The sequence below is a fragment of the Thalia democratica genome, chromosome 2 (genome assembly GCF_965202585.1).
Source record: "Thalia democratica chromosome 2, ktThaDemo2.hap1.1, whole genome shotgun sequence".
Taxonomy (NCBI): domain Eukaryota; kingdom Metazoa; phylum Chordata; class Thaliacea; order Salpida; family Salpidae; genus Thalia; species Thalia democratica.
This window is the reverse complement of record NC_139166.1, coordinates 44,999,875-45,024,641: the sequence shown is the minus strand read 5'-3', so window position 1 is coordinate 45,024,641 and position 24,767 is coordinate 44,999,875. Positions and strand designations below refer to the sequence as shown.

General features: G+C 25.7%; 1 protein-coding gene across 1 annotated transcript; it reads left to right on the top strand.

Annotated features, from left to right (window-relative positions):
- Positions 1–2,457: 2,457 nt before the first annotated feature.
- LOC145849842 (uncharacterized) lies at positions 2,458–23,229 on the top strand. Its single transcript, XM_082954918.1, has 14 exons — positions 2,458–2,559; positions 5,072–5,107; positions 5,500–5,626; positions 5,999–6,047; positions 6,622–6,718; positions 8,410–8,550; positions 10,429–10,654; positions 12,545–12,666; positions 14,057–14,173; positions 14,988–15,137; positions 19,293–19,424; positions 21,069–21,232; positions 21,297–21,473; positions 21,624–23,229. Exons 1-14 carry the CDS (start codon positions 2,529–2,531, stop codon positions 22,434–22,436), a joined length of 2,382 nt encoding a protein of 793 aa, XP_082811044.1. The 5' UTR covers positions 2,458–2,528; the 3' UTR covers positions 22,437–23,229.
- Positions 23,230–24,767: the final 1,538 nt, after the last annotated feature.

Genomic DNA, 24,767 nt, shown 5'->3' with positions numbered 1-24,767 from the left:
GCTTGTAATCACATCAGATTTTGTTTATATTTACGTAATTTTCAACTTTTTATTTTAACATTCTCTCTGCTCTACTCCAGTAGTGCAAAAACATATAAGCTTTGGATTTTGGTCCTACTTTCTTTCAACATAGTTTTAGAACTTTCGTAACAAGTTAAAAAGTGTTTAAAAGTAAATTTAATTTTTATTTAAGTGAGCAGCAAATTTTTTTCATTTAAATGAAATGTAAAAACTGTAAAAATTGTGATAATGCCAAAAATAAACTTCACATAAAACTTTAAATTTAAGAAAAGTATCAATTGCCGCAGAAATAAAGTAGCACTTCTAAAAGGCAGGATTTTTCGAATGTCTGTCCACACAATAGACGATTATTTTTTAAATAATATTTATTTTCTTAAATTTTACAAAACAGTTTCATTAATAATCACAAAATAAGTACAATTATGAAGAAAATACTTTATATTCTTCCTATAGTTATACCACCTTTTAAATGTACAAAAAAGCTTGTATACAAAGAAAAAGTATATCTTTGTTATTTTCTTATCTGTTTTATTTAGTTTTATTTCAGAAATTGTTATTGAAACATTTTTAGTTTAACATTTATTAAAAAATTAAAAAGTAACTTTTAGTTTTTGTAAAATATAGAAGTAAAACTTTGGAGAGTTAAATACTATGATAGGCCTGTTTAGTATAAAGACACAACTTTTTTTGTAATATTTTATAATGCTATATGTACTTTTGTTATTTAATTTTTAACACTAACAGACAATAATAATACCATAAGTAAGTTTAAATACTATAAGTTTATGATGTTTTTCTTAAATTTAATATTAGATTAAAAATATTTTTATTTTGTATTTACTTAAGATAACTTATTTTAGAATATCTTTTTTATCCTGTTTGTGATTATAAAATTACATTATAATAAATATAGACCTTACACACTTGTGCATTTTGTACAAGAATATTTTGCATGCTTGTTTGTACTGTGCGTTAATATTTACCGAGTTAGTCGATGCGTTTATATTAAATGTGCATTGAAATGCCAATAAAAAAAGTTCGTGGAAAAACAGCTGTTATACTTCAAAATTTTAAGTTTCATTTCATAAAAACAGGGTTAAAAATCAAAATTGTAAATTTTATCTTCTTTAAGTTTTACAAAGTATACCAAAGCTACAAATTCAATAATTTTTGGCTTTTTTGTTGAGCTAGTATTTGTTTTGTTACAGCAGTAAGAAACTTATGTCATTTTGGTTATTTTTAACAAATATGGTCCACAGATGTCATCAAGACATGTTAAAACGATAGTTTAGTTTCTTTAAGCTTTAATTTTCTTTTTAGTATCTCTGTTAAAAAAGCGAATCTCATCAGGTATCTAAACAAATATCTGAAGGCAGCTAATAGGGTAAACTTTAAATTCTTTTCCAACCCTCTTATTATCAAATCGATCCAAATGAACTTTAGCCCTAAAAGTACTAATTAAGTCTACTACATAAAATTGAACTCCCTTCAAAAAAATTTATTATACAACAGATAAAATAATTTTGAACTTTTAAATTTATCACTTTTATTATGTCTAAATATACTTATATTCAGGTATCTAGGAGTAGGACAAAGGCCTGTGTTTCTATTTACCACATGGTAATGAGTTTTAGGTTGAACTTGTTTTAATTCATGTCAATAAAAACTTAATGTATACGTTTATGTTCTTCAAAGTATGTTTGAAAAAAAGTTGACAGATAAAAGAAACCTTGTATCTCTTACTAGATCGAGAGTCATGATGACTCTTTAGTCATAGTAGTTTAATATATTTCAGTAAAAGCTTAGCTTTTTGGATCTGTTAGACAGAGAAAAACAACATTGAATTTTTGTATTATTGTTATAAAATAATTATCTTCTAATTAAATGTATACTACGTTACTTGACAATTTGTGCATATATCACATTTTTTATCGATTAAAAATTAACAACAAAACTACGTAAACTATGAAAAATAAAATACTAAAAAATATTTGAAACGTAACAAATAACTCTAATAAGGACTTATTTTATCAAAATTTAATATATATGACTATAATGTTAGTCGATAGGAAACAAGCATTTTTTGTTTAGTTACTTTTTTAGTTACTTGAAAGCATTATTTTTATTTTCCGTCCCGACCGGCTTTGCCTGTATTAATCTGTATTCTGTACAATTATTAAATAGTATTTACCTTATCTCTAAGTTAACACTCAAAAATCTACATATAAAACGTTACTATAAAATAAATTAATTAAACAAAGCTTTCTTATTTTTTTTACAATGCTTTAGCTTTATATTTTTTAATGTAAAAACTAAATGAGCTTATGTTTAAACTTAGGACATAAAGAGTTGAATTTAGTAATAGAAAACTGAAAAACGACATATTCTTCACAGCTAACTAAAGTTTCTTGTTTACAACTTTATGTAGTTGTTAAACAAAAATAAACAAAAATAGAAGATCTGTAATTGAATATATGTCAACCTAAAAACAGCAATATTAAGTTTGCATGGATATTTCAATGCATCTGAGAATTATAGGTAATTTTTTAAATGTAATAAAAATTAATGCTTATAATCTTCTAAAGTTTTGTTATAAATATACATTTAAGTTATACACTTATCAGTTGTTAGTATACATTTTATTTATAAAAATATATTTTAAAAATAAAATAATTATAACTTTTCATAAAATTAACTTAAAAAAAACCTTTATTTGCAAACTTGTTTCAAGTAATTTAATTTCTATAATAATTTACACAAACAAAACTTAACTTTAATTTTCAATGTATATTGTATATTTATATATTAGAATATCTAATTGCAATATGCTTAAATATGTTATGTATAAAAGTTAAATTCAGTTTTACTTGAATAGTTTTAAGAACGTGTAACGGACACCATAATGCTAAAGACTATAAAAAAATACTCTTTTTGTTTTGTAAATACAAAGAATCATTTGAAAAGTGAATTTAAAATATTATATTTACTGAGTCTTTGAACCTTGTGATAATTTGACATAGTGTTTACTATTTGTTTAGACCAAAAAACAAGACTCTTTTAGTTTGAATTTTAAATATAGAAAACTTTAAAAACTTTAAAACAATGATAGTACACACTTAGGACTTTAGTAAACTAAAGCTGTTTTTATTGTTTCCATTTTATATTTTTAATTTTAATTTTAATTACTATTCTCAATCTCTTGTACTCACTAAGTGGGTCTGCTCTTGAAAATTTGATAATGATTATGAGGCCCCTTTATTATATTTTGTTTAATTTTTAGTATATTTGCTTACAAATTAATAAAAAAAATTTCTTTGAGGTTACTGGTTACATTACTATTTAAATTAAAAAAAATTAAAACCTTATAAAAACTTTTAGGGCACGTTGTCTCAAAAAGTAGATCTAAAGATACAGATTAAAATGTTTATTTAGGTTTAATTAATAAGAATATAAGGGTAAAAAGACTTTTTGAATTTTTTTTGTTGGTAGAGAAATTTAACAATAACTAAAAATTAAAAAAATCAAAATATTTGACTTTAAATATTAGAATTTAGATTGTTGCACCCAAGGTTTTTACTACTACAATAGAGAATTTAATAAAAATGATTATAGTGTTCAATGTTAGTTATCCTTAAACAAAATAAGTGAATACAAGTTACAGTTTGTTTTAGTTAAGTGAGAAGTAAGTTTAGGGTAAATTTGTTAGAAAATTGTCTTAAAATGTTTGACTGTTAGTCATATTATCACTTGCAATTATTTGTCTTAAAATACATGATATTTTTGAGTTTCTCTAATTAGATACAGTTTGGGTTGTAACAATGAAGGTTGTAAGGAACACAAATCCCTATGCCTATAATTTTAGTTATTAGAGAAAAATATCTGCATTCCAGTTAATTCTTTAACATTTAAAGTTTTATTTCAGTGCTAAAACTTGTATGTATAATCATATAAAATTGACAGTTTTAATAAAAAAATTAAAGTTAGTGTTATTCAGCTGATTATATTATAACTTAAGTACATTTCTATAAATTTAATTAGTTATATATTTTAAACTTTTTTAATTAAAAGTTTTGTAAAGTTGTTTATAATTACTTTTGAAATATTGGGTGTTGTAGTTTATAAAATGAAAAGTGAATATGCTTAGGATAATTCAGCAAAGTTTAAAATCTTTAAAAAATTTAGCCAACTCAGGCTAATGTGATTTTTTTCAGGTTACTCTATAATCTAAATACTAACTCAGGCTGGCTCAGCCTCCTTTAAAAACTTTTGCAAAATTCAGACTAATTTTGAATTAAAAAGTCTGAAAGTAGTTTTTATGACTTTAAATCAGTTTTTTTTTTCTTTCAAGTTACATGTTTCTTCTACAATTTGTCTGAGTTTCAGTGTTTGAGCTTAATTAACTGTATATTTTCTTCAGTTTCTAACACTACTACTTTATATATTCAATTTTTTCATAAACTCAATCTCATTACTTAAATTCAAGCTTTTTTTTTAATAACAGATTTTTTGTCTCAAAGATTAGCAACCCTAAAAGTTTATCATAAAGTTAGATATTTTTTACTTTATAACACTTTATAATAAAAATAAACTTTATAACAAAATGCTTTGCTTTAAGATAAATATTTTTGTCAATTTTATAAATATTAAGCAGAAGTATATTTAGTTTTTGTTAAAACAGTTACTAAACATACTCTGTGGTATTTAACAGTGTTTGTTATGATAAATAAACTTATAATAAGTACTGTTTAAAGTAGTATATATTATAAATCTTACTGTACCCTTAGCTTTATACTTGGTTGAAGTTGTTGTTAGACTAGTTTTTAAGTTCTATTGAACTAACTAAAGCTCTTTGTTACAGTCAATTGATTTTAATTAAATCTAATTTAATACCAGGTAAAATTTTTAGGGAAATTTAATATATTTTAGATTCAGCTTCCAAAATTAAACTTTATTTTTATGTGGGAAAGTTTACCTTTCTTATAATAAGTTTTGTTAATTTTTTTTTTAGTATGTATAGAACTTTTTTTTCTTTTATTTATTTTTTTTTCAGAGGTACTATTGCTTGTTGCTGCATCTTATTCTCAAGGTTAGTGATTGTTTGTAATAAAACTGCTTTACTTTTTATTAGTTTTTATCCTATAGCTTTGGATTTCGTCAAGTTTTTGCTGTTATAAAAAGTTAACTAATTTTTTTTTGAAGTTTTGATGTGGTTTCACAAGATTAATTTGTAAAGTTATCAATAACAAACTAGTCATGTTTTTTTAATAGTTTATAAGTAATGTATTTTGAAGAAAAAGTTAAATTTTTTTTGTTTATATACTTAAGCAATTTAATATATGCTTCCTATCAATTTTATTATGTCTAAAGTCATAGTTTTTTCAAACATATTTATTATTTTATTTTTTTTTCATTTGTATATTTAAAATTTAGAAACTTTTTTATGTTGATAAAGTTGTAATACAATTATTACTTGTACAGAATATTGTGATAGAGAAGAAAAAGTTGTCAATAATTATGGAAAGCTCAATGTTTCTCTAAGAAATGGAAAAAATAACTTTTGTTGGAGACTTCCACTTAGAACTGAGCCATTTTATACAAAAATTAAGTATGTATGATAAAAATATAATTTTGATAAAATTTTATATTATGTATCATTAGTGATAATTTTATTTAGTATTTTGAAATAAAAGTAAACCACAAGTAGAAGTGCATTGTTTCTGTTTGAAACCCATATATTTTTATCATTTTTATGGTTTAAACATTTGTTTTCAGGTTTGCAATTGATTAATTATTTCTGGCTAAAATTTTATACTGTATTAAGTTATTTATAACCTATGTTTTACATTATATCTAAGATTTATGATATAAAAGTATTTTTAAACTGTTTTAAATTACAAGCTTATTTCCTGACCGTATATTTGATTATTTTTAAAACTAACTGTTTAAATAAGTTATCTTTGAAACAACATTGTTTCAGGTTTGATCAATCATCAATAACCTACTCTGATGCTAAATGTGAAATACCGGTTTGTTATACTTTTGTTTGTTAGTACAAAAATAATAGTTTAGATCGGTTATCTTTCAACTGTATTACGAAGTATTAGTAGTTATATATAGACTTTTTTTATATGTATTATGCTGTATCATATTAAAAATTTTGTGACCATTTGAACTAAAACTTTATATTCAACTAAGTTTTGTACTACTGGTGTGATTTTTTTATAATTTTTTTGTTTATCTAAAGAACTTGTATAAATATCTTATATTTAAAGTAGAGCAATTGCTAACTAAACTCATTTTTTATCAATGAAATACATGTAAATTTTAAAAACTTTTTGTAACAAAGCTGGTAAGCCTATTTTCATTAGTTTAATTATGCTTAAAGTATTTAGTAGTAACTAAACAATTTATTCTGCCAAATTAGTATTAAGAGTTTAAAAATACATTTTAAAATACTTTATTTAAAAAAATAGTAAAGATTCCTGACATTTTTCTTAAAATAATTTTTCAAACTTTATAAGATGGACTAAATGGTTCAAAAAAATCTATTAAGTATTATTTTATATTTTAAAAGATAATAAAGAAAGCTTAATTTTTCAGATAAAAGACAATGATGAGTTTCATCCACCACATTATTGTAACAAATTTAAAATAAAAATAACAACAAACTCTGAAAAAATTCTCTTCAGAGGTCAAGGTAATTTTTGTTGGGTTATAAATTACAAACTCTTAATTTTTATAAGTTTTTTTAAGTTCATTTGCTTGTTTTTGTTATTTAAGTTATATGATACAAGTACAAATGTAAACTATGAAACTAAACTATAAACAAAAGTAAACTATAAAAACCTCTGAAAAGTTTAAATTTTGTTTTTATGCTCGTTTTCATTATTGTTCATTATGTATAAATTTATGTTGCCTAAAACTTCTAATAATTAAGTTCGATGAAAAAGTAATAAGTTCAAAGACTCAAAAAAAAGAACAAATAAATACAAACAGAAAGAGTACTAAGCATTAATTTATTGAAGCTAAAATGACTATGATTACTCATTTACAGAAATCTTCCGGTTATAAATTTGCTTAATCATAATAAAATATAAAATCATTACTAAAAGTCAAAAATTTTGTACAGAAGTGGTTTTTGAAAACTATTTAACAAGCCTAGTATAATATAGCAATATATATTTTATAAAAAGCATATAAATTAAATTATTTATCTTATTTATTTAACAATCTGCAAGTGCTGTTGGAATATAGTAGTTGAGATATGCATAACAATTGAAGTATAAGAAACTTATCTTTGTTTTTAATCAAAATAATTTTTTAACCAAAGTCAAAAAAATAAACCTATTAACTTAAACTAAGAAATCTAAAAGTGTTGGTTCTTTATTGCCATACAACAACAAGAGTTTAAAAAGTTAAGTTTTGTTAAACTAGAAACTAAAAATCTAACTCCTCTATGAATGGTAAAGGAACTTTTTTTGCGGAAACTTTCATTGCTTTTTGAATTAAAGCTTAAAAGTATGAACTGTAAGTTTTACTTTATAGAATTAAAAAAGTATAATAAAAAAAAACTTTTCAAATTAAGTCCAGTATGTAAAAATATTCTAATTCAAATGTATAAACAAGAAATTTTCATTCTGAATTTTTTGAAAATTTTAAAAACACTAAATATTTATATTTTTTGTAAAATAGAGAATGAACATTTATAGTTTGATCTTAAAGTTTATAAGAAAGGTTCTTTTAACAGTTCTATAAAAACTTTCAATATAAAATAAGAGAAAAAAGATAAAACTCCAAAATGGAGACTTTTTGCTATATTAAGTTTATAATAATAACACATAATTTTTCTTAATATTGACATTCAAATAATATTTGTTCAAAAATTAAGGATAGATAAATCTTTATTGAAACAATATTTTTTTGCCTTTTTAATTTGTACCTTCTATAGTGAACCCATTGAAAACATTATTAACTATGATCCCCATATATAAAAAAACTAGTTTGAATTTGGTTAAGCTGTAAAAAGTTTCCTATTACTGATAAAATATACAAAATAAGAACAACTTGTAAAAACGAGATGGACCCCACTACTGCCTTTTTTACCAATATGACTTTGATATTTTTTTAAATTGCTTTTATTTCATAACCAAAAAAAAAAAGTTAATAGTTATATTTTTCAGCTATATATAAATTTTGATCACTAAAAAAAAATAGTACATGAAACACAAAGTAATTTTAATATTTACTTAAAACAACTTTTGATATTAAATACACTGAGTTGATAACTTGTTAAAAGAATAAAAACCTAAACTAAAAAGTAGTATACCTGTATCAAAATATTAGTTTTAAAGTTTTGATAAAGATTTGAAATACAATAATATGTATCAGGTTCTGTTGTTGGAACGTGGTGTGATGAGTTACCTCCTGATAATTTGGTTATTTTTGCTCGTCAAATACACATACACTTAACGTTTTGTAATCCATATCGGAGCGTTTCGTTCCTTCAAAACTTTGCCGAATATGAAATAAGTAAGTTTTAATATGCAATGTATTTTTAACAAGTCTTTTTAGCTTGCTTAGTTAAAAGAATGGTACAAATCAGAAGGCTAGTAATGATTTTTTGAAATATACAACATAATTCAGAACAAATTTCTAGTTAGTCATCTATATTTTAAAACTAGTTAGAATTTTGTTATAAAAAACAGTGTTTAAGATATAATTTTTGTTGCTTTAGATTTTCAATTTAATAGTTTATAAAGAAGACATGGTGTACATTTTATTAAAAAAAGGTAGGTGATTATTATTTGAAATAGTTAAGTATTTCTAATTTTAAAGATAAATCACATAATTGTTGACTGCTATAAACAAAACTATATAAAGTTTTATTAGTATTTTTACAGAAATAATAAATTAAAATATACATTACATTTACATATATACTTTAAGATAAATAGAATACTTATGTTTTTAATTTTATAAATTTATTTTAGGTTATCTTGCATTTTTTGTTAATTTATAATAACTATTAAAGATGCTAATGGTTTTTGTTTAATAAAGCTGGAGTTGTTACTCGAAAATATTAAAAATTATATATCTTCAACGGTTTGTAATTAAATAAGTAACTGTTTCTATTTTTCTAATAGTTTGATTAATCTTTTCAAAAACTGGACAATATCAGACTAAAAAAGTTTAAAATCATTACAAATCCATACAAATATTTATAGACAAGTTTTTGTTGTGCATTTGAATACTTAAAAGATTTAAGTGTAAGTAAAATGTTGTTAAACTGTTTTTTATTCCTAATACCTTCGTGACAAATTGTTTACAAACTAAGTTAGTAAAAATGCTTCTAAAGTTTTATTTATAAATATTAAGTTTTACCTTAAAAGTAATCCTAAAAATCAAATCCGTTCAAAGAAATCAAAGTTTTGATCAAAAGCAGCAATTTAAAGCTAAAGATATTTTGATGACAAACTAACTTTATACTGGCCTTTATTAAGAAGTAAGTATTAAATGATAAATGTTGTTTAGAAGTTTTTTATGCCTATACAATAACATTAGTTGTTAATAACCTTTGTCGAAAGAAACATATCATATATTTACAATGTTTCTTAAAAATTCTTATAAAGAGAGAAAAAAAAAGCTTCTTGTCAGTTTTAAAGAATAAACAAGGATTAACAAGACTAAAATAACATTTAACTATTTCTCAAACATATAAAAGTGATATTTTTCAAAGATTTTATAATAAGTATATTTTTTAATACCCAAAAAAAAAAAGTTATTTGTCCCAGCGTAGCAAAAAAGAAACATAACAAAAGTTTTCGCTTTTTGAATTGGATATAAAAGTTTTATTAACTCTTTACAAATAGCTTTAGTGTTTTACCTTTTACTTCAATTTGTTAATAACTGATTATTGTGAAACAAAAAAGTGTAATTTTATAATAAGGCATTTGTTGAAAATTGTGCAGTGTAGTTTTCAACAAAAAATTATTAATTTTTTTATTTGTTGTTTGTTTTTCTAAACCTTACTTTAAAACATCGAGTAATCTCCTATGGAAGAATAGAAATTCAACCATGCGTTGAATCATGTTTTGAAAATGACATTTATAACTAAATAAAATTGTGTGTTATAAGTTTGTACTGTATTATAATATAAATTTAGATAGACTTGATATTAAAAAAACACACTTTGTTTTTTGCAGCTTTGTTTATTTGTAAAATTGAAAATTTTTTGAATATCCCTTACAATGACAATTAGGACTGTTGAGTTTTATCTCAAAAGTTAATTAAATTAGTTGTTTTTTCGATGTATTTATGCTATGTGAATGGCTTATATTGAATGTTAACCTTTTAAGATTAATTTTACTCGCTAAGGTATTATCGCTTATAAAATAATAAAACAAATAGATTACAGCGGAAAGTTTAGCTTTGTGACATCACTGTACACTTTGGTGAGAACTTACAACATGGTGAGCGAAGAACCGGGCATCAGCAGCAACATGAGATGCGAGCTTGAGTTTGCCAACAACGAGCTCATGCCGCTGCAGATCGAAGAAAAACACTGGAGCGAGTACGATCAGGGCATGCAGATTTACGATGGAAATAACACTGTGTTTCCAATTGGTACCTGGACGTGAGTTTTTTTTGTTTGTTTTTGTCATGTTGTTTAGTAGGTTTTTGGTTAAATTCATGTTTAAGGTTTTTATACTTCATAGGTTCATGGTAGGTACATGAAATTCGATACACTTTAGAATGTTTTTTCATTGCGAACCCTGGAATACTTGATCAGTTATTCTTCATTGTCTAAAAATGCTAAACTTTTGTTCATAACTGTGAACTATTAAGTACTTCAATAATTTATGGAAAAACACCTATCTGTAAAAAGTAATTAAATATTAACTAAATATTGCTATAAAAGAATTTAAAGGAAATTGTACATAAAGATGTTAGAAAAATACTTTTAATAATATATAACATCGTCAAAAAAGTGATTATTACTATCAATATATATAACTGCTTATTTAGTACAGTAAAGAGTAGCAACTCTTACAAAGAATCTCAGTAAATGAAAATAAATTAACCATTTTTGTTTCTTCATAAGTTTATTTTTTATGTTGTAGGTAAAAAACTATATTTTTTCATGTTACTGACTTACAAATCAATGCAATTTGGATTAAAAAAAACAATTGTAACATACAAACACAATAATTCCAATAAGAATTATAGTTGTAAAAACGAGTAAATTGCTTAAAAATAATAATAACAATTTCAATGGAAAAAGTTAAATTAGGAACTAGAGTCATCAAATATTTGTTAAAAACAAACATAAACATCAAAACTAAGTTATTATATTTAAGTTTTATCAATTTTAAAACTTTAAAATGACCTGAAGACAACGACAAAATAGCAATAAGGTTGTAATAAATAGCGCAATTGCAAATATATATTTGAAAAAAGCAAAATTTTTATTTTTTGCAAAAGCTGCTTTTAAGATGAAATTCGTTGTGGGCAAAAAAACTTCTTGGTGGGGCGGGTCTTTCCCACATGCTATAGTATACCAATTCCTAACCTAAAACGAGATACATTTCAATTGGTGTTTCAGTTTTCTGAAAATATACATTAATACATCTGGCATACGTTTGTATATGGAGTTGTTAAGGAAACTTGTTTACCTAAAAATTTTATTGATTGTTGAACTCTCTAAAATAAGCCCGTTTTACTTGTTTTGAAATATAAGTATACCTTAGAGACTTTCACATGTAAAAAGTATTTTTAGTGCTTGCGAATAAAAATAAATTAGATCATTTTCTTCCTCTAGATATATACAAATATTTTTGGTGCACGACGATTTAAATTATGACATTTAAAATTCTTATAATTCAGAGTTATTGAGAATTATCATTTTATTTTTTTGCTAAAACAATTAAATTTTTGATATAAGGCTGAAATAAATTTTAAAACTTATTAAAGTATTACTATTAAAATATTTACTAATTTTCCCAATTAATATAGATATCTATTGATCATAATAATCTTATTAATTAGATTATACTTTAATTTTAATTTTTGAATTTCACGTTAAAAAACTTATAACAACCTGAATTGTCAGTGGCCATTTTTTTTTTCTATTTAAGTTGTTTTTGAATTAAACTTCGCTTACATAATATATTTTGTTAATAAAACTAAAGAAAAATGATTATAGTTGGTTTTTCATTGAGTATTTAGAACAAAGTTTTAAAATAACCAGACTTTTTTTTTAAAGTATAGGAAATATTTCAACAGTTTAAAACTTTGCTCAATATTGATTTTTTAAGAAGCATGTTATGATTTTATAATCATATTTTGTTTACAATTATTTACAGAGGCTAGTGACTGTTTATATTTTTAATTTGTCATAATGATTCACTAAAAACAAATTAAAATAACTTAAAATTTTAACATAACAAATTTATACTGTATTTTTTTATTCCCAAGTTAATAATAAAGAAAACTAACTATAATTAACATCATTAATTTTTTTTAGGAGAGGTGAACCAATACAATCCTACATTGCAAAAAGTGGAAAAATGAGATTAATATACTTATCCGATGCATTTAATAATGAATTTCGGCCTTTTTATATTTCATTTATTGTTAAAGTACAAGGTTTGGCTATTTTTTTATTTTTTGCGTTGTATTTACTGTTTTATATTACATATGCTAATTTTAGATACTGCTGAATTTAATATTAAAAGTATATCTTTTTTAACAGTTTGAGTTCAAAAAATGTACTTGTTTTTAACTTTTGAAATGTTTATAACCTAATGCAAAACTCGTTGAAATTTATAATTACAACGCGTCTGTTCTTACATAACAATTGCTCGCTTTCCCAATCTGTGTTGTTTTTCTTCAACTAGTTTGGTTAACAGCTGTTAATAGTTCAAAGAAACGACTCGCTGGTGATTTCTGTTAGAGATATTTTATTTTATTTTTTGTCATACTATTGATATTATTATATCTTAAGTATTTTACATATTTAAGTATAAAAAGTTTAGAATAAGTAATTTCAATAAAGCTTAAATTTAGTTTCCATTGAAGTAACTAAAGCAATTAATTTTTATTTTACTTATTTTTACTTCTACTAGTTTTTTAACTGCTCATGTTTGTTTAATTAGTTCTAAATGGCTTAAAATTATAAATTAAGTATTTTGAATTAAAACAAGTAAAGCATGTAAATTCTACACATTTTTATTAATCAATAATGAGTCTAAATTGTTTTACGAAATGTAATTTGTAGTCTTTTAAGCTTGTTAATAAACAAAAGACAAGTATTTTTTAAATAATAATGAAACACTAAATTATAGAAAATTAAAAACACCATAGAAGCTTTTTTTAAGTAAAATTTTAATACTTAAATGATAAAATAGTGAAAAATGCAAATATGTAACTTATGTTTAATTGTGTGACTTATAATTTTATAATTTTTAATATATATATATATAACTTTTTTCTTTCAAAAAGTTTGTTTGTTTAAAGAATCTTACTAGTAGTCTTTTAATTTATTCATTAAGGAATTTAGTAAAAAACTTTTATTAGTATTCCTTGGGGTGAAAAGAAAGTATTGTAAAGATATAAATTGTATAATATAATTCTTTCAAGATAAACCGTTAGCTGTATACTTAAAAGCAGTACTAAAAGTTTATTTTAATTTTACAAAATGGTTGTACAACAATTTATAAATTACTAAGAATGTGAATAATCAATGTTATGAGACATAAAAATCCATTTATAATGAAGTAAAAGAATTCTATAACATTTGAGTTATCACCATACTTTAAATATAAGTTGGGTTTGGACATAACCTTAAATGTTATATTAAGTAGTTTAAGGAGAGTTTAAACATATTTAGGCAAAAGTTAAAAAGTTTTTTGAATTTATCTGTTAAAACTCAAATATCCATTAAAGTACAAAGGATTGATTTGATTTATATAATTTAAACTAAGTTTTCAAAATCACTTTAACAACAACTAATTTCTTTATAAACAAATTTATCCAGGTTACTGCTTGCCTGGTTTCAGGTCCTGCGGTGATTTCAAAAGTTGCTACAACGAAAGCAAGCAGTGCGATGGAAGCAAAGATTGCGACAATGGTGCAGACGAAACTGGTTGTATTGGTGAGTTTTCTTACAGTTTTGATAAAATTTACTGACTTTTAAAGAGGAACTTAGGTTTCTACAAAGTTGGCATGAAAAAAGGAAAGCGACATTTATTGAGGAATACAGTTTTTTGATGAATTTTTCAACACTAACTTTTTTGATTGATATCTAGTCATCGAAGTGTTATTTTACATTCTAATATGTCCCAAAAATTAACATTAAACCGATAGTAGTCAAATATTTTACTGAAGTATATTTAGTTTTTCACACTTTGAACTATGTTATGATAAATATTGTGTTTCAGTTTTTAGTATTATGTTTAATTTTATACAATTTTGATGATTCTTGTTTTTTACAGTTTTTACTATCATTAAAATTAACTAAGCTATTTAAAATTTAAGCTGATAGACTTATAATTTTTAATGTTAATAGGATTTAAGTCTAAATAATACATATATAGATAAAGTGTTTATTTTTATAAGTATAACCATCGATTTATAACTTAAAAAACTTTTATGTATTCAGTTTTTAACATTAATAATACCCTTAATATGATAGTCTTAGATTGTTATTTCTTTGATATTTTCAGATGTTTTCCACCAATATTATATTTCTGGAACTATTAATAAGTTATATTAGAATAATTACAATATATTTTACACTGAAGATACAATTTCTACTAGTTAATACAAGTTAGATATATACATTTATCTGGTTATTTTGTTGATAAGTCGCTGTTTTTATTAGCTTGTTTAAATGTTTTTTGAGTTTAATTACGTATATACAGTTGTATATATTATGTGCTTGAAATAACTTTCAAATCAAATTACAGCCGATCCACATCTTGGTTGTTACTCGGACTCGTTTTGGTGTGGCCACAAAGGTGTTGAAGACAAAATTTTGAATAAGCAATGCATTCCTTTGTACAAGTTGTGTGACGGAATAGTCGATTGTAGAAATGGAAACGATGAACTAATGTGCAGTATGTTGATTTGTTTAAAATAGTATTTTGTGTTACTATTGTAAACATATTCATAATGTGGGCTTTGGATGTTGGTGGCACAACATCTAAAGCCTCAGTTGGGTCAGTTTGACTTACTGTGGGCAGATAGTCAACCTGACCTTTTTGTTCATACTTTTCCTGCAAGCGGGGTGACCTTCTAACAGGCTTATGTTCAGAACCCGCTGCAGGCAACTTATCATTAATACTGTCTAAGTTGGACATAATAACTATAATAATATATACTTAATGCTACTCTAGGCTACTTTATATAAATCAGACAGACAGTTTTGAGTGATGAATCTTTTATATAAAACACAACAAGAAATACTAGCATATACAAAATTATGAATTACTTTGATATCACTTTAAAAACTGAAAGCTATTTAAATCTGTATCAAAATATAAGTATAAGAAAATATACAAGAATAGTCTTCAACCGTTGCAACAAAATTAATACACATCTTATTTTGATAGACTCTCAAAACTTGGTATTAAGTCTTTAGAGTATAGAAGGATTGAGTTTGACTTAATTACTTTTTTCAAACTAATTAATAGTGAAACTACAATTAATTTACAGTCTATTTTTGAACCTCATAAATGTACTTATTTACTGAGAGGTAACAACAGAAAATTTACATGCAGACATAATTTCAATAATAATGTTTGGCATAATTCTTTTTTTTATCGTTCAGTTGAATTATGGAACAAGCTTCCAAACGAATTAGTTTCTTGTAAAAAAGTTGAGCATTTTCGGTTAAGGTTAAAAAAGTTTGATTTAAATAAATATTTTGTCAGCAAAATACATAAGTAATTTTTTTTTTTGTTATTTCTTCATTAACCACTGGTTGTATTTGTCTAATTTGGTTTAAAGCTTTATTTTATTAGCGGCGCCTTTCCTTTCTGTATAACAAAACCTGTTCCTTAATACATAGTTAATTGGCCTGTTAAAGTGCTTGGGGCCTTGGGTTTTTGAGTTTTGTTTATAGTCAGTGTTCTCAACATTTATCAGCTACTACGAAAGTCCAACAAACGCTGAGTTATCTGAGTATTAAAGATTTGAAAGTAAATATGAAGCAGGCTCTCCTAACAAAAGTGAAACACGTTGTTCAGATAAAAGCGGTTCTAGTTATGCGAATAAAAGTGAAACAAGTTGTATGGATAAAAGTTAAACCAGTTACTCAAATGAAGGCTGAACCAGTTGTTCAAATAGTGTGAAGCCAGTTGTTTGAATGAAAGTGAAACCAGTTTTGGAGTGAAACCATTTGTTCGGGTGAAGTTGAAGTAGGATATTGTTGTTCTCTTTTCGGAAGCACCGGAATTATAAATTTTGTGTTATAATTTTTGTGTTTTTATGTTAATTTTAAACTTTAATTAGTTAAACTCAGTTTTTTTTTTCATTTTTAATGTACAACTTTGGTTTATTTTTGTCTTTTTGTTGTATGTCTTTCTGTATAAGTGGCCTAGGTTTTGATGCCTGGGTCCTTCGTATGACAATAAACTTACAATAATAAAATACTTAAAACAATAAACTAAAAATTAAATCAAACTTTTAGTAAACAAGAAACTGTAAAAAAATAAACTATTAAAATATAAACCTGGCTTAAATATTTAAACAATTAAACACAAGTTGAAATATTCACTTTAACACAAAACAATAATTACAATACACATTCACAACAAGTTCAAGATATGTTGTTGCTTCCAGCTGCTCACTGCTTACATGACACTGCCTGTCACGCCTTGACGCCCCGTTGCATCAGTATTTAGTTTGAAACATTACATCAGATGATTCTCATTGGCTCGTGCATTCAAGCATATCTAACTCTAAATACTCTCCAAAACAATGAATATGCAAGGAATTTTGCACTTTCATCTCAATATTCAAAATTTAAAGTTAATCGTTTGCTAATAAAGATCCTAGCTAAAGAAGTTCACTGGAATATATAATGATAACAAATTTAAACAGTACTCATTCTTTATTAAACTAACACATGTTTCTGTGTGTTAACAAGTTAACACATTTCAACGGAGCTCAGTAAAAAAAAATAAATACTGTAAGGAAAGAATAGAAGCTAAAGTAGGTGTATATATGTATTTAATAAAAAAAAGAATAATTACTATAGATTATTGTAGGTTAATGCTTAATAATAGGTACAATATTTAATGTTAAATCCGACTGTTATACAACTATACAATATTTGTAATAAGTAGATTTAAATAATGATAAAGAAAAGTAAAATACAAAATAAAATAACAAATCATAATATAATATATAGCACTCACTTGAAAGTTCAAAAAATACTGATTCATAAGATTAGACTGTTGTTAAACATTTAAAAAAATAATAATTACGTCACGATATTATCTTCTAGTACAACAGCATTATAAAAAATCATTTATCTTGCAATGCAAGATAGATAGTTTATTCTTTATGTTTGGAAAATAAAAAACAAAACAGTCAGGCACTTTGATTATTATTTTTTAAACAATTATTTTAAATACATAATAAAGTAATCTATTGTAAATAAAAATAAGTATGCTGTATACTTATCATTTTATTGTAGTATAAGGTAATTAAATATAAGATGTGTTTAATTTTAACACCCGACTGCTCTTTTCTATAGTAATAATTAGTTATCTTACTTATTTTGTAATGTATGTGCAGTTAAGTTGTGGTGTACAGTGCTGTAACTTAATTTATTGGTCAGGGGTTTGAATGCTTGATAACAATTTTAGTTTGTGCTTTTGTGTCTTTCGGGTCTGCGTGTAAGTGGTTAAAATTTTTAATTTGTTGTTTTTAGTTATATCTAACTTTACTTACGTTATAATTTAGATTTAACCATTATAAACATTTTATAAATATATATTACCCCAAGTTTCTATAGCTTTAATTACCTTAAACTATAAATAAATGATAAGTATACAGCATTTCGTGGCACTTCAGTTTATATTGATTAATTTATTAATTCAGTAATTAATGTCTGTTGAAGTTGAAGCTCCGTTGAAGTTGAGCCTGTTAACTTGTTTACACACAGAAACATGTTTTAGTTTAATAAAGAAATAATACTGTTTAAATTAGTTTTTATCATATTCATAATTAGATTTTTGTTCTAATTTATTAGTAATATGTGTATTTTTGTAAACGTATTTAGAATTAACAAAGTACGAAATAAAATGTTCTTATATCTGAATTTTAATATATTACCATAATGTTTATATGATTTTTTTGAACTTTGCTTTTCACTTTGTGACATGATTTACTAATGCAAAATAAATAAGTTTTAAAAGTATTGTGATTCAAAAGGTATTAAATAAAGTAAAATGGTTAAAAAATAGTATATAAATATTAGAGTTTTCCTATAGCAAAGTATATAAACGAATTAAGTAGTAATTATAAATAAACATTCTATTCATTGGATACGTGTGTTAATTTAATGGTCAATTTAGTAACCATATTAAAAATATTCGTAGTTCGTTGTAAATGTGACGTTCATAATATTACATCACTGCAACGTTATTATTCACACAAAGAATTTTTATATGTATTGTATACATATGCAAAACAGCGTATTATAAATACATTTACAGAGCGTAAGAAAATTAAATAAAAAGTTAATATTAAGCAATAAGATTTTACTTTTAACTTACTTAATTTATCTGGAAAAACTTTTCAATGAAGCCTATAACTTTGTATATTTTCTTGTATTAAATACGCTAAGAGTTAATCTTATTTAAGTTTTTCCACCTTAAAAATATTTTTTTCTTTAAGTTTTAGCCTATAATATTAAGCTACATAAATCTAAACCCTTTTTTAATTATAATACTTTGATCAAATACTGATGTTTTAATTTTCAATGAGTATACTATATTTACACATTGCTTTATTATAATAATAGTAAACTTTAATATTTTAGTTTTACAATCAGTTACAAAGTGTTTAGTTATAATTTCAACATAACTTTATGTAATAATTTTTGTTTGTAATGGTGTAATTTAATTCTATGTGGTTTGTAATGTTCACTAAAATATTAACAAATTTAGGTTCGTTTTTTAACCAAAACGCTGTAAATGGTTTTTACAACCAAAGTAAAAAGTATCTATTAATATTTTGTTAACTTTGCCAAACCAACTTAGGTAGTTGCAACGCGACAACGTCATTCGCTTGTGACAGGACAAGTTATGGACACGTGAGGTGCTATCATTTATACAACATGTGCAACCACGAAATCGACTGTGAAGACCACTTTGACGAAATCAGTTGCCCTCGTGAGTTTTCATATTAGATAGCTTTAGACAGCTCCTCGATATTAGATAGCTTTTATTTTAAATTGATTTTTTTGTTTACCTCAAAGTTTGCTCATTGTTGGTTTTTAGATATATACCATAATATGAAAATCACAGAGAAGCAAGTATGTACTGACAAAGTTGTATAGAATTATCTAATTGTTCTTCTTTTAAGCGATAGATAAAAAGTTAACTAACTTGTATAACATTTTATTTCGACATATAAAGTTTTTATAGACCTATAACTTTTTTGATCGATTGACTTTTGTTTCATTCTTCGATTGGTTTTGCTTATGTAGATCTCTAAGAAATTTAGGTTTGTTGCGTTATCACTGGGGTAAATTATGTAAAAAGTATAACACACAAGTTTTTACAGTTTTTTGGTGTAAAATGTTATACTTTTGAAGAATAAGATTTTTTCTTTCTTTTGATGTTATGCCTGAAATAAACGGTAAAACTATTGCCAATAAACTGTTAATCTTTATTTAAGAATGTATACTGTAGAGGTTCAAATTTCAACTTTAGAAAAATATTTCAACTTTTGACTTTATTTGTACATAAAAAATGATTAGAAAATATAGTAATTAACTTAGAAACTCATTAATAATTTCTAAAATGAAGAATTTATGTATACAAAGCAAAATAAACTAAAAGTGTTATATAGTAGTTTTTAAATTTATTTCAACAAAAGTAGTATAAAAATAAAATAATAATAAAACTTAAGAATTTTTATCCTGAAATTATTTAAATTTAATCCTAACCTTTTGTGCAATGAGGAAAATATTAAACTATTAAGTTATACATTAAATTATTATTAAGGAAAAGTAAATTATTTTCTCTGCTGCATACAAGTTAGCCTAAAAAGTAGTTATTTCTCTACGTTAACAATTGATCTTATAAACATATATCATAGAAGTATAAAGTGTGTGTTAATTCTTAATTTACTTTTTGCTTTACATAAAAAAAAATTAATGAACTTTGTTTATTTAGGTAACATGTGTTTATTAAATACTAAATGAATATCCATTATTTTTGCTAAATGATCAACTTGTAAAAGTTCTTACTTTCGAGTTTTCCTTATCTTAATTTAAAACTTATAATATACTTCATGCTTTATTCAGTAACGGAAAAAGCTATATATTTTTATTTTACATAACAAATAGAGAAATTTATCATGGATTATTTGGATATTTGGATTTTTTTAAGCGACTATAATTATCTGTATCTTACTAATGCTTGTATAATATAAAATTGTACTATTATCAGTTTAATTTAGAAACTTCTGATATGTATATTTTATGTTTTTTGCTAACGGTATCTAATATTTATGTAAGCTTTGGAATAATTCTTTCTCTACATAGTTATTCTAAATTTATTTAAATTATTATCGTTTTATTATATAGAAGTATTTCCTGTTTTTAATTGTATAGATTTTTGTTTTTGATTATAAAGATCTACATTGCTTTAGTTTATAAATCAGTCTGCATCTAGAAGGATTCTAATTTTTGATATATTCCTTTAAAAGCTTGTACAGTTTATGTAAAAGGGTCCGGTAGATTACTAATTTAAACACAAAACTAATTAAAAAAACGAAAGTACTTATTCTCATTTATAAAAATTTCTCAGCTTCGAGGAGAGTGATAACGGCGTCGGTCATCGGAGGGCTGATCTGCGGAGTTTTGTTCGCCTGCGCCCTAGGATGCTCCATGCGCCTGTTCGGGCTCCGCAACGCCCACTTGCGGAGACACTCGCTTGCCCTACAGCAGACTCCGCTCGGAAGAATGACCAGGGTTTGTGAAAGAAAACGAATATAGCGCTGATTGAAATACTAACTTTTTTCATTTTACTTCACAGAGGTTGCTGCAACGCGAAGCTCCTCCCTCGTACAACATGGCGGTGCACGGGAGGGAACACGAGCCGAGGCGGAGAGGAGGAAGCGACCGGAGAAGGAGGAGGCACCGGAGGAGGAGAAACGAAATTAGGATTCGGAGGTCGCAACCGAGCCAGGCCGACTTGCAGCAAATTTCACAAGTTTGCTTTGTTTGCTTGCTTTTTAACTAAGCTTACTTATAAAGTCTAATGTTCAACCTTTTTTATTCTTAGAATTTTGTTTTTAATATTTTTATGAAATATTTTTTACATTCATATTATTAAATTTCTCATAACTTTTCAAATTAACAGTCTTCTCGCGACAACACTGTTTCGACGCGAAGTACGTCATCGAGGCAACACAGAGACGAGTCTCGTCATCGGCTGCTTAGCAACGAAACGCCAGTCGCTGTTGAAATTCCCCAGACACCGCCGAACTTACGCGAGCAAGTAGAAAACCTGCGAGAGGAGATCCGAATGCGTGGAGGAAGAGCTCCGACTCCCCTCCCAGACATCAGGGAGGAAGAGCGCTCAAGACAAATCTCCCCAATAACCAGCCCCGTTGCCACGCCGACCCGTAACGAGGCGGCACCGCCCCAGCGATCTTCCATATTCTCAATTTTCGGGTTTGGCGGAAGCTCAACTGGTTCCAATTTGTTTCCCCTCTCCAGAATTTGCTCGGCCAGCGGTCGCGCCAACCCCGTTACCAGGACAACAAGCTCGTCGACGTCCAGCCGGTCGCGCAGAAGCCGCGGCAACCGTCGCAGCTCCTCGCAAGCCCCGCCCATTCCCAAAAAGCGCCCCATAAAACCGGTTAAAATAGCGGCGCCGTGCGACCACAACATGGTGGTGGACCAATCGCCGGCGTGCATTTACCCGAACCCGCCCTCCTACAACGACTCGCACAAGGACCAGACCATTTCGCTGTTGTCGGTGGAAACCAACGAAACGGGTCAGTCGGTTTCTTCTGATCGGGAGCGCCACCACTCGACCGACCTCATTTCGTTTCGGGGCGCGATGCAGCCCTGTGGGAGCGACGTGATCGGTTCGTTTGGCTCGGAAGGTAGCGAATCGACGAGCGTGTCTTCGAGCTCCACAGCGGGAATTTCGCCCACTTGCAGCTGATAAGAAAATCTGGGGATTATTTTGTATTTCGTCGTGCAATCATGTGTTTTAGGCGCTATTCAGTTTACATTTTCGTGTCTGTTGACTCACAGTTGTTAGCAGTATTTTTAACATCTAAATGAACTTTTTGAAATGATAGTTTTGTTTTAAATTTGTGTATTATATTGTAAAGTCTGTTGTGATTTCAAAGATGTTTGTATTTTATAACAAACCTTGTCAATAATCTCTTAAAACTTGTGCTGCCTTAATTTTGATATTAAACTTCAGATTATTTTTCAGCATGTAATGTTTGTTTCAAACTTGACAAGGAAAAAACAAATCAGTTTTAAATTTCATCAGTTAACAGTTTTAATCAAATTTAAAGGCTGTACTTTAAACCTTATAGTTTGCACCGATTCCTTTAAACGTTTTACGACTGTTAAGTTTTGTTTCTTTTAATGTTGACAGTATTTCTAAAGATTAAAACTTAAATTTGTAAAATAAATTCCTCTATCATCTTAAATAGTTATTGCCACTTTTAATTTAGAGTAGAAAGTACTAAACTTTTGAAAATATTTTTTATTCGTCGACACAATTTGAACCTTTTAGGAAGAGCAAACTGTTGTTTTATTTTGTACATCTATTTTATTTGTTTCGAAACTGTTTTTCATTAAAAATTTCCAGTCTTTGTATTCTTAAATTACATCAATAAAGTTTTACTTTTTCTTATTTTATTCACTTTTATTTAAACCACTGACTAAAGTTAAAGTTTGTAATTTGATTAAAACAAGTTTACTTAACTTTTAAAATTATAACAAGCTTTTTTATTGGGTTGAGTCTCTTTATAACAGTCAACTTTCTATCAATCAAATGTATATAATAAAACATGAATAGTTATTATTAAGAAAAAGTTTAACTACTTTATATGATAAAAAACCTGAAAAAACTAGTACTTTTTATTAACGACCAAAATATAAATGAATATTTTGTCTGTTTTTTTGAAAACTATCATATTGAGCTTATGTAATTTGAAGTTTTAAATCTGTCATTTATGATAACAATTAATTAGAAACTCCATTTTATTTCAAACATTAATGTTACTAAAAATTAATAATCATCTTTTGCATCAAAATACTATATTAAAGTTATAAAACATAGAATTTATTAATTTGTATGATCAAGTACATAGTTACATTATTCTCAAGTTCAATTAATTAGTACAACGGATTAAACAAGTTCTGTAAATTAAATTTGGTGTTTTTTTATTACTAGTCAATACTTAAATAAATTTACACAAAAACCTGCTGCAAACAGATTTACTAGAGCACAGCAGACACTGGTGCCCAAGTTTCTGGCCGGTTAAGCTTGAACGACTTGTAGTTAAAAGCCGCTTATTCTTGATTCTAGGCTCTTTAGATTATAACTAAAACTAAGAACTCTTGCTATAATTTACAACAACAAAGTTTAATACAGCAAGTTTTCATTAAAAAGTGTTAGATCAAAAGACGTACTAAAATAGGTAAAATAGCATAAAAAAATAATGATGCTAAAAAATAACTTACTAAAATTTGTACTTCCTTTCTAATTTGAAGAAAACAATACAATCGATATAATCAATTGGCAGTATTGTAAACAAATTGTCTGTAACTACGTACGCTACATGCTTTTATACCAAAATTAGGACAGACCTAGAATTAAAAGTCTTTCACGGGACGGACTTGTTAGACAAAATGTTCGCGGGTCGCCAAATAAAAACGAGTTACACTACAAAAAAACTATTCTTAAAAACTAAGCTGCAATAAAATGATTTTTTTTAAATCACTACTGTCAACTTAAAATTAAAGTAAGAAAAAACTTGTAAATAGTTGTAATAAAATACTTTGATGCCGACCCCTGGTTTATAATGTCAGTATATGTATAACATTAAAAAAACTCTCTTTAGGTTTTTTAATTTTTTTAGTGATGAGTTCTAAGCTTATAAAAATAGAAAAAAGTTGTTATGCACAATTAATTAAGTTTTCAATGTATGTTGTATTAAATTGTACACTTTATTTTTATTGTCTGGTGATTCTATAAGTTTAGAATTTTCTAATAAAAGAACTACCACTCAAATTATATGTCTTGTACTTATTTAAAGTAGTGATCATTAGTTCATCATTTAACTATGAGTCGTGCAGGTATTAATAATAGTATTTTGTCTGCTACAGATCTTAAAAATTAGGTCTTCTGAATATATAGTGACATGAACATATGAAAATGTAGTAAAAAGTATAGAGCAGTAATCTTTATTAGTTAGTTTATTGAACAAAAACGAAAAAGTTTGCTCAAAAATTTTTTGGTTCAATGACCCGG

What these genes read in the sequence shown, in the direction of transcription:
- LOC145849842 (XM_082954918.1), top strand. Translation starts at nt 2,529, where the DNA reads ATGGATATTTCAATGCATCTGAGAATTATAG. An exon ending in ATGCTAAATGTGAAATACCG is followed by an intron (nt 6,048 to 6,621) that starts GTTTGTTATACT and finishes TTAATTTTTCAG; the next exon opens with ATAAAAGACAATGATGAGTT. An exon ending in ATTTATTGTTAAAGTACAAG is followed by an intron (nt 12,667 to 14,056) that starts GTTTGGCTATTT and finishes AAATTTATCCAG; the next exon opens with GTTACTGCTTGCCTGGTTTC.